The sequence below is a fragment of the Ixodes scapularis genome, unplaced genomic scaffold, assembly GCF_016920785.2.
Source record: "Ixodes scapularis isolate PalLabHiFi unplaced genomic scaffold, ASM1692078v2 PGA_scaffold4__175_contigs__length_147842914, whole genome shotgun sequence".
In the NCBI taxonomy this organism is placed as follows: domain Eukaryota; kingdom Metazoa; phylum Arthropoda; class Arachnida; order Ixodida; family Ixodidae; genus Ixodes; species Ixodes scapularis.
The window spans coordinates 53759855-53770910 of NW_024609879.1; the positions used below are offsets into that span (position 1 = coordinate 53759855).

At 45.4% G+C, this 11056-nt stretch overlaps 1 protein-coding gene across 1 annotated transcript; it reads right to left on the bottom strand.

The window, feature by feature from the left end:
* Positions 1-3233: 3233 nt before the first annotated feature.
* LOC115311216 (putative nuclease HARBI1) lies at positions 3234-10167 on the bottom strand. The gene is made up of 4 exons (XM_029969853.4): positions 10031-10167; positions 7941-8042; positions 6829-6958; positions 3234-4091 (listed from the first exon to the last, which is right to left on the bottom strand). Exons 1-4 carry the CDS (start codon positions 10084-10086, stop codon positions 3234-3236), a joined length of 1146 nt encoding a protein of 381 aa, XP_029825713.2. The 5' UTR covers positions 10087-10167.
* Between the last annotated feature and the right edge of the window lie 889 nt (positions 10168-11056).

Below are 11056 nucleotides of genomic sequence, written 5' to 3' on the forward strand. Positions count from 1 at the left end.
AGGAGGGCAACAGACTGGATCTTTCGTGAAAGCAGTCGGCATAGGATGGGAGCTTGACAATGCATGCTGCCTTGTTCATGCAGGCTGGAATGGCTACAAAAGAACTCCTCCTCGGGCTACGGGAGGATACGAGCCCCAGCCGAATGCTGCTGCTGCTGCTTGGGGTGCGGGTTCCTCCCCAACATTGCAGCTTTTTTATAAGTTACATCAGTGACACTTACATCTGTTATGGCTTAGGCAATAACTTTATTTTCTGCAATTCTACTAATATAATATTTACACACAAAAAAGAAAAAAGAAAAGCATAACAGATTATAGCACTGCACGTTACTCTGAAAAAAAAGAGAGTTTTTTGCAATAGGAACGAAAACGGGATTAAAAACACAGATTGATGTATTCTGCCTTTTCATGTTACAAGGGGCAGTGCAACAATTGTTATATTTTGGCGAATTTCATCTAATTTCAATAACATTTCTTTTGAAGTAAATCAGCTCCCACTAAAAAAGAAAAAAACATTTTGAAGGTTGATGCACACTAACATCTCTCTGGGTGCCACGTTTTGTTCCATCTTCAGGGCTTCCTGCCCTCCCTCCACACCTGTTGACTTTTCAAGGTCCGATTTGGCTAGCAATTGAGACAAGATTGTTTGCCGTAGGATGATGAGTAGGGCAATGGCAGAGGAAATGGTTATGTTCACTTGAGATAGGTGGTGCCAAAAAAGCATTTGTACTCCGAATAATGTCATCGTAGTTCCGATGACCATCACATATTACCTGCATGCTGCAGATCTAGAGAAATAGATATTTTTTTTATTTTTTGTTATGCGATATTTCGGGGGAAGTGGCACATTTTCTCTCGCTTGTGCCAAGGCAAACAACATAAAAAATGCAAGCTGCAAATTCTTTAGACGTTAGGATTGCTGCACAGCCCCTTTAATTAATCGGTACAAATGTTTACCGGGCTTCCAGCAAAATGAAATGCCCACTCAGAGGGGGGGAGGGGCTGCTTATGCTTCGAGAAATTTTTCATTGTTTCGAGAGAAGGGGTGTGCTTTGTCAGTGTGGCACTGGTTCAGTTTGGCCATGTTATTGAGTGTCGCTCCCGTCGGAACCCATAATGCGTGCTATGGTCTTGCCAGTTATTGTTTTGGCCATGTGCTTTGAGTAGGCCCTTTATATTCCTGTACATAGCTAGGTTTGTCACCTTAGGTAAATTGAAGGTGTTTAGTACAATTTCAGAGTTATTCAAGGCGGCATAGGTGGATGTTGTGCTGTTAAACGAGTAAGAAAAATTGGCGCCTACCCACAGAATGTTCACGCCTTCACCGAATGTGCAATGAACAGGTTATGCGGCATTAACACTCTTGCACTCAAGTACGACCGAAAGAGACAAGACCGGGTTTTAATTTTCTTATGACTTCTTAGGACCGTATGCGCTGCAGTGCAAAGCTGGTCCTAAGAGAGCGCAAAAGGCTTAAAAACCGGTCTGGTCTCTCGGTCTTACTCGGTCGCAAGAGTGTGAACGGGCCTTTAGCTGTACCGTGTAAAATTTCTAGGCATAGCTCTCTTCCCCTTAAACAATTGGTAACAAACTTTTAAAAGTCATTAGGGCATGCTCGCACACGACTGAGTTAGCGTCGTCTGCTAGCTACACACATCAGGAGATGGCGCCACAAGTTAGTAGCGTCGCTAACTCAGTCGCCTGCGAACACCCCCTGTTGATTGTGAAAAGTTTGTCAATCATTTTTATAGAAAGAGAACTATGCCTTGAAATTTCACATGGTAAAGCTGGCCTGCTCAGTGCACATTTGGTAATAGTTCTAACTGTCTATGTGCAAGAGTCACTTTTTCCAAGTCATCCTACAGCATCTCATCCACTTGTTTCACCCTATAATGTACACGAGTTCCTTGCAAGCCTGGCATTTGTCCTTCAAGGGGCACTAAATCACATTCTGCAATAGTATATTCATGGCTATAACTCAATCTATGGGCTGTAGCGTCCTAAAAAAAATATTTTTCACTCACAATATGTGAAGAAACAAAAGTGACAGCTGTAGCATGGTCGTGCAATGTGGGTGGAGGGGTGCCGTCATGTTTCTGAGAACGGAGGTGCGACATGGTTAATTTTCGTAGCCGTCTTAATTGGCGTCATGGATGCCACTGACGACCGCCATCAGTGACTTGTGAAGTGGGTAAGCGTGGGTTTTTAAAATCATCCAACATTATGCTTAGTAACTGGATACTACCAAAGTGGGAATTCGCATAACATGAGTAATGTTTGCTGCAAACAAGTATTTCAAGCCGATGTTACGATGGTTCTCCCTTGGTTCTCCGTTCGTCGTGCAATTCTTGGGGAGACGCCAGGGCTGCTTTTTTCGCTCGCTTCACGCGGCACAGTGGACGAGAAATCCCGACCTCCCTCTCCTCGTGGCAAGAGGGAAAAAAAGGGTTTTTCCATTCTTTGGGCGCGTGGTGACGACAAGGGAAATATCTCTGCAAAGTGTCGCCCATAAAGCTATTGCTTTAAACGGATACTTCAACAATATTTGAAATATTAGCGTCTTGTTCAAAAATAGGTTGAATATGATCCACAATATCCGTAAATGACTATCGCACGTTTCTATTTTGAGTCTGGTGGCTGTATTTTTCGTTGTAAACGGCCCACTCTGACAAGCGCTCGGAGAAGGCCCAGCGGAGACCACGTGACATAGATCGTTTCAAGACGAGAAAAGCTACGGCGAGGCTGGCGTCGAGAAAATGGCCTAGTCGTTCCAGCCACCGAAGCGGCTGCTTTTGTACGAATTTTTAGAGACGGGTTAATCTTCTAAAATCTTGTAGGGGGACAATAGCGACTTCTGCGACACACAAAAGGCATTCTCGGGAAGAGGGGAGTTCCTCGTTCCCCCCTTCTCTCGTCGTGGCCGGAGGCGAGACAACCTCCGTCACTAGCTGTCAAGGTTCCTAGACGGGCATTACAAGCGAGGCGTTAGAGACATCCGCCAGGTGCTCTTTGCTAATCGTTTAATTCGTTTTAAAATTCCTTTTCGTTACTTTTTTAACAAGATATTGGTATGTTCCATGTGATACTGCTCCTTTGAACACATATAGACCAAAAAAATGAACGCTGAAATTTCGTTGTAGTATCCCTTTAAAAGTCTAACATTGCATTCAAGTGCTGAGTTGTGACCATAATTATAATATTGCAGAAAGTGGTTTACTGCCCCTTAAGCAATCCTAATGGTTAACAGGTGCTGCTCCTCGGAACACTACTCTATATTGCCAGGATACCTCTCCAAGGCGAGTGCAGAAGAATTTGGCGAACTTGTGCCTTATGCCTTTGGCATCGCTCGCATGCATGTTTGAGCTTAGTTGGCCCACATCTGACAGAGCACTGCCGTCACTACTGTCAGTGTGGCACTGGCCTCTCACTGTCTCGCCCAGGTAGCCCTCGCTATCAACGTAGCCAGCAGGGCAGTAGAGGCGCTCCCCCCTTTCTGCCTCGTCGCATACCCTGAGGTAGTTGTGGAGGCTGACGCATGCCCAGACAACCGCCTCCAGTGTCGCGGGACATGCCTGGATCGGTTGTCTGGAGATGCGCCAGCGTGCGACGAGGATCCAAAACGTGTTTTCAATGACCCTTCTCGCTCGAGAAAGCCTGTAGTTGAAGACTTTTTGCAACAACTTCAGGCTCTTTAGAGGAAAAGGGCGCATCAGGTTGGTGAGCAGGGGGAACGCCTCGTCGCCCACAAACACAAACGGCAGTTTTGTCCTGGTCCCCGGCAAGGGCCCTGGCGGAGGGAGGCCTGCTGTGCCTGAGAGGATGGCGTCTCCCATGTCGGAGTCACGAAAGACGCCACCATCACTGTAGCGTCCTGGCTTGCCAACATCTACCAGAGTGAATTTATAGTTGGCATCACAGCTGGCCATTAGCACGATGCTGTGAAACCCCTTATAATTATAAGTGTCCGACCCTGCACCAGGGGGAGCCTGGATGGCCACATGTTTGCCGTCCAAGGCACCGACGCAGTTGGGGAAATTCCATTGCCGTTCAAACTCTGCTGCAATGCGCTCCCACTGCGCAGTGTTGGGTGCCTAGAAGAAAGGTGACTCAAGTTAAACCACATGGCAGCAGTAGTTTGCAGTAAACAGTTTCCCAAGGCTTAAACATATGTAAGGAAAAGTCAGCACAGCTTTTCAGAGGTATGTCCCCCTGTGAACACTTGTTTTCATGCATGAACGGTAGATTATCAATATTGCTTCAGTGGCTGCCACCTTAGCGTAAGCTTGTAGGTTGTGCCAACACAATGACCAAATATTAGCTGCATAAAGTAGTAATACTGCATCCCAAGACTTTCAGTAAAACAAATGTCAGCAATATGTCACTCTTGGCCTATCTCGACCTTTGAGATGTGGGTAGAAGCGTGGGTGGCTCTGACAGATAGCCTATGCTACCGTATTTACTCAAGTAATAGCCACACTATGACCAAGGCCCTTGCGTCTACTTTCCCACAGAACACATATACAGCCAATCATTGTGTTGCATATAAATAACATAGCGAATAGGCAGATAGAGAACACGATTCTCCATACAAATGCAATCCTCAAAGATGATACCTTGGCACGAAGACGTTATCTCTGTCCTGTAAACAGCTGGAATCATGCTGTCGAACGCGGTGTTTGGCAGTCTGCGAGCTCCACGGAAAAGCAAACCCTCAGGCTCTCGTCATAAACTATGTGACTATTACTCGAGTAAATACGGTATATTTTCTGCATCTGGGGCCGCTGCATCAGCAAGGCTATACTGTCCCTGGAAGGCCTTTAAAACTCTATACAAAAGCTTGGTTCTGTTAAGTCACGGCATGGTGGTGGCACCTCGGGCACACATCCAGTCTGGGGTTGTGGGCGGAAGTCATCATGCGGGACGTGCATTCCTGTGTTCTTTTGAAAGAAACTAGTCAAAAACCTGCCATCTCGTCAAAACGCTGTGACTGGGCCTGTACCAAAAGAGTCAGGAAAGGTTTGAAGGTCACTCTTTGTGTGTTTTCTGCCTGCTCGGTTTGTCAAAGAATGTTGATAGGTGCCGTGAAAAATAAAAACCAGATGCCGTCGGACAACGATTGCTCGTGCGGGAAGCACTTTGGGTTGCATTCACGAATACTTGTGTTCAACGGACTTTTTTTTTTCTTCCAACATGAATGCGGAAAAACCGCCAAGTTGTACAGACCACCTGCAGACTATGTTCAGTGTGTCTTCAAGTTGAAACAGCTGCCTGATCGTTCGAACTGTCATCTACTCTGTCAAACGTTTCTGCTTGTCTGTTCGTTCAAACGACAGCGGCCCGTGGTAAGAAGTAAGTGCAGGCTTCAAAAGACTTTTAGGCTTGAAGGTGGGTTGGTGTATGCAAGCTCAGTGTAATAGTGGATACAAGGAGATGCTGATCATTGTTACCAGTGGCCATCACCGACTTGTTATGCCTGATTAACTTCGTTCGATTTTGCTTACAATTTTCAGTATCGACGTCGACCAGCTCGGTGACGGTCCACACTTTTGCAGCCCGAGCGACGTCGTAACTGAAAACAGCGAGCAGAAACTCATCATGCGAATCGGGCTTTAGCGCCCATTTTGCAGCATCCACGCAGAATGAATCGCCGCATGTCACATTATTCACATGACGTTTTGCGGTGTAAAAAGCTTCTTTAATTTGGCTGAGGCCGCTCAAGTAATCAGACAATGCCAGGAAAACGTGGAATCAACAATTCTAACGCGGAAAAAAGAGCACGAGGACTCACACCGACGCTAAAAAAAAGCCTTCCAATGGTTTGTTTATGGGTGACGGCGAGTTTCTTGCCTACACTGCATCGCCATTGCGCAGCTCCTTTGGCGTCTGCTAGGGGTGCTCCGGTTTGGTTGTAAACATGAGTTGGTCTATAAGAGACTCCTGCAAGTGTCGGCTCAACCTAAACGACTAAATGATTACAGGTGTCTAAACGGGGTGTTGGTCAGAGACATTTACTCATTTCCAAGCATTCCCTCATTGATGTAAACCCTCGAAAGCCCGACTGTTTTAATAACCGACAGCAGCCCGGGCCTCATTCAAATCAAAGTTCATGCAGCTCCCGTACAAAAGACTGCATTGATTTGCAATAGAGGGCTGCTTGAATTCACTCGCCTTCCCTTTGGCTTATGGAACTCGCTATTGCCTATTGTGCTCTGACCCCTCCAAACAGAAATGCTTTTTTTTATAAGTATTATACTATACGAACGCATACGGAGGGAAGCAGTATTGCTTTGCAGAGGTGTGCATGAACACTGGATTAGGGCGGAACACAGCAACGTCAATATGAGCCCCAGTTAGGAATGTTGACATAAGAGCTAGATTAGCAGAAGTCACCCCAACTATTCGATGGCTGAATTCAGTGAACATAGTATGCATATGAAAAAATAGATGTGCCTAGCCACGACAAGGAACTGATCAGCACATAGTTAAAAAAAATATTAAATCAGCCAAGAACAGTTATTCATGACATAAAAGAAACAAATGTTTGCACCATTCCACTCTTGGTATGACAGCACAGCTGTCAGTCTTTCCCTTGCAGTCCATGCTCGAAGATTGAAAGTAGGGTTAGGGTTTATTTTTCTTTGAATTCTAGTCTTTTTTCGGAATATATTTTTTTCCCACACAGTGTGTGCTTTTGGGTGTAAATTGCTGGGGTCGTGCAAAAAGTCTCCCTTTCTTCGGGCTTATTTTGAGGAAAGTAGGATGCGAATACATCTTATTCCTCACAGAACCATAAAACTTACACCTTAAAAAGCAAAAATGGATACTTGCAGGGCGGTACAGCGGTTCCAGAACCTTACGCAGGGCTTGACATGTCTCTTGGATTATTTCGCTTGCTGTTGTCCGTCCAATCCGGTAGCTTGAACCGCATATTACCTGAGACCCTCCATGAGCAAGGTATCTGAAACATTGCCAAGCAATAGTACCACATACAAATGTAAAGTGACTCCTTAACACTGCTGAAACAGTAGTCACATCATGGACATTTATAACAAGGTACTTTGTTTCTGCCACTGCTTTTCTTAAAGTAGAAATCGACCCATTCACAACACTGAAGTAACTATATCTATAATAGCGAGCAGTATTTTTTACTCCATAAAGCTATCCGATACTTTTCTGAGCATGCCACTGCAAAGCGGTGAAGCTTCATGAGCGAGCCAATGCTCCACTGTGAAGCACCACGCAAAGGCACTGGTGCGAGGCGGTGAAGCTCTACGAAATAGCACAAGGCAACTGCCATGGCTTGGAGGAAGTGGGCAACAGCTCTTAAAGTATGGATGGGGCATGGCCAACAGAATTGACAAGCGAGTTTTAGCTAGAGTAACTAGGCATGCTATCAAATAAGTGATTGTATGATTTTTCTTTCCTTCCATCTCCTTAGATATCAAGGTCAACCTATACTATTTGAAATTTGTTTTATTATACTGCACGAGCTGACCTTCATCTGCTGTGACACAGGTCAACTCTATACTTGTCCCCCTTGTTGTCCCCTGTCACTTGAGCCAGATTACTGGGTTCCTGGGAACCCAGGAGTTTTTCAGAGAACTCTTGCATGGAAGGGGCACATGGATCATTGCCTTGTCAAGTTTTTGGTTCGTAGCTTTCCACCTGGTTCATAAAGAATGAACACTCATCTCTACTTTTGCACCTCCTACTGTCTAGATTTGTTAAATTGAAGCCTCATGAAGAAACTGGCCAATACTCTAACTGTAATACCTTAAATTCAGACATTTCTATATTTGCGACAGTTGAAGGTGGAGAGGTGTTGATTATACTAGAAAAATGAATAAAATGTATAAAGTATAGGCCTAATTTCAAATTAGTGGCAAGACACTATTTTGTAACAGAACTCCAGTCATCACAGTAGATGAGTTTTGACATACCTGATTGTCAGGCTCAACCTTTCCGCTGGGGAAATTGGTTTCCTCCAGAAGGTTGTCTTCTTCTGGAGAAGTGGGCCCACCAATGAGAGAAGGTGGTCAAATCTGTAGACAAAACAGATTTAGTAACTCACAAATACATTATTCACTACCTTGCACTCAGCGGGATACGGCCAACTCCTCAAAAGCCAACTCGTCGAAAGCCCATCCGTCGAATAGGGCAATTCGTCGAAGGGCAACTTTTCGAAAGGGGGAATTGGTCGAACGGCAATTCGTCGAATGGGTTGAATGACGGTCCGAGGTAAAAGTTTGTGGCTCCTTTTTATCTTTTGACCTAAATTCTTATTCACGTTTGGACTAGGGACAGCGTCCTTGTTAAGTTACAAAATTGAACTAAAAATTACAAGAGGGCAAAGATAGGAGAGAACTTTTAGACAAGTTGAAAGATGTGTCATCTCATGATAATCCTTTTATTATTTCTTCATTACTTATTTTGTAATGAGCCGCCGCAGGCCGTCGCCGTGAGGCGGCGTCAACTGATGTGCCGGGTAGGTTAACACGTGCCCCAGTGATACAAGAGCGACGCAATGACCGTGCCCCACTGCACCGTGAAAGTGGCGAAAACGGCAAGTTGTTACCTTTGACAAGAGAGAGAAGACTGGAGGTCAGTTTTTTAAAGAGCGCCGATTGTATACTTTTTTTTTCTTTTTTTTACGAAAGACAGAACACGGATTATTATAAGGCAGTATTTGCTTTGAAATTTGAGGACAAAAATGACGAATTTGGCTTTAAAAATGCGGCGACCAGTTGGCCTCTTCGACGAGTTGCCCTATGACGAATGGGTCTATTCGACGAATGGTCTGCCGACGAGTTGGCTGTCGAGGAGTTGGTTTTCGACGAGCTGGCCTAGACCTGTCTCCACATGAATGCTTTGACATGCATGAATCAGCAACATTTCCTCATTGCTATAAGGAATGCCACGAAGCTCTTGAATAGTCGGGTGGAATTGCCATCCAAAATATTTTCACAATTTTTTCTCTTGTGTAATAATTTACTAAAGAGTATGAACTCCCCCAAGCCCCATAAAAAGAGCTAAAATAGTACCTCAAGTGCACCAATTGTAATATCTCGAGATATCCCCTAACCTTTTCTCCATTCTTGCAAAAGCACCAAAGGATATAACTCCAGGAAATAACACAGCCGAAAGACCCGTGCAATAAAGGGCCAACATTTTTTATGTTTGTATTCTTGACATATTTGCAATATTAGCCAGGGCTGCATTGGTACAATTCAAAACAGCTCGAAGACAACGTTCAGCAGACCAAAAGAGCTTCGGTACTAGGTCTAATCTAGCATCTATGAAAAGAACAGCTGCTGTTAGTCGTTGGTACAAACGGTGGCCATGGCAGCAATAAACCACAATGCAGCTGAGAGCAGCTGTATTTAACAGCAAAACAATAAACAAATGGGCCAAAACCCTGTAGTGAGTTCACTGCATAGTGTGGGTTTTGCGCAGTGAAGAAACTCATTAACAGTGTACTGACACGGTAACCACAAACGAAACATCAAATGTTTTTTTAGTGCATAAAAGTTGATTTTTAGAATATAGTATTGCAAAGTAAAGTAGCTCATTCATTAGACTTGTATGGTGCTGGATTTATACGGGTGTGAGAAAATGAGTAGCTGCACCATACAGATGTTGTGTTCATGGTGTGTCGTGCGCTATGCACAGAAGAGCACATATGTATACATACGTAAAGACCGCCACTGACTAGTCGCTGGGGGTTAAAAGCAAGACAGTAACTGCTGGTAACACTATGATGTAATTGCCGCTGTCCCGGCAATCACGAGTTCGGTTAAATCTTCCCAGCTGACTGGTGACAGGAGGATTTGAATGCAACAAGGGCCGATGAGCCTTTTTTTCTGTATCTGCCGGTTTTGCGGTGAGCTTTTCTCCGCCGCCCCTTCACTGCATCTGATATCGTGCCGTCTGGACGCAACTCGACACTCTGATTCTATAAAAACACAAGTGGCCCCATGGCCAAACGGCTCGCTGGGAGCCACACTTCTTAAGTTAATGTTAAAATACACACCTCTGCCTCGTCATTCGGAAATATTGCAAGAAGTCTTCCCCGTCGTCCAGCCTCATGTCACGAACGAGGTGGTGGTACTCCCCGAAGGTTTCCCGGCAGCGGAGCAGCGGTCGCACCCAGTCGTGGCAGGGATGTCGTCGGCGCAGGAGGAGCATCATCGCGGCGGTAGATCGTGCAATTAGGGGCATATTAGACTCGTTGCCCGCCCGTGCCACATACCCGCGAACACACTCAACGAACAAATTTTCCAATTGCTCACTTTCGAGCAGAGCCGCAGCCATATCCGCGCTACCGCGGGACGCCGCCATGTTTGTTTGGGTTGCTCAACGAGGTCCATTGCTATTGGTTGAGCGAATGCGCCGATAGCAAGCTTTTATTGGCTGTTGACTGCGGTCGGCCGCGTTGCAACGCAACTGTGCGTACAAGCTTCGCGTGTACGCGCTGCGCAACGCAACGCTTCCGCTTGCCGCTACGGAACGCACCGCGCTCAAACGCGAATGTGCGTATGGGCCTTGAGGCACAGCGACAGCGAAGTGCCTAGGGAACTTCCGAACAACATGAAACATGTTTGTTGAAAGCTAGAGAGGCAAGTAGCAACAAAAGGACCATCGAAGCGGATGAAAAGATTCAAAAGAGGAAACTTTTGCTGCAACGCAAGCAGGACTCCAAACAAACGAGGACGTCTTGCGATAGTGGAGAAGAGATGCAACTTCGTGTACAGCGAGATTGAGACTTAGAGCAGGTGAGGACGTCGCGTAAGTCTTGAAGGGTGTCAAATTGAGATATAATGCGGTCGAGAAACAAGCAGGAGAGTGCATTTTGAAAGAGAAGAGTGCCAACTTCGGCTACAGCACAATTGAGACCAGGAGTGGCCAAGCTGCGGCTCTTTGTGTGTTAAAGTGTAGCTTGTGGTCCACTTTCATAAAGCGTATCTACCCACCGGATCTGTGTACCAGAATAGCAAGCAATTTAAAAAAGAAATGTCTATACAAATAGTCCTGACCAGCCATAATGAATGGAAATAAC

Excerpts from the sequence above, each read along its gene's own strand:
- LOC115311216 (XM_029969853.4), bottom strand. The coding sequence starts at position 10,086 with ATGAGGCTGGACGACGGGGAAGACTTCTTGCAATATTTCCGAATGACG. Across the intron at positions 8,043-10,030 it reads TTCCGAATGACGAGGCAGAG|ATTTGACCACCTTCTCTCAT; the intron begins GTGTGTATTTTA and ends TTTTGTCTACAG. Across the intron at positions 6,959-7,940 it reads AGGTTGAGCCTGACAATCAG|ATACCTTGCTCATGGAGGGT; the intron begins GTATGTCAAAAC and ends GCAATGTTTCAG.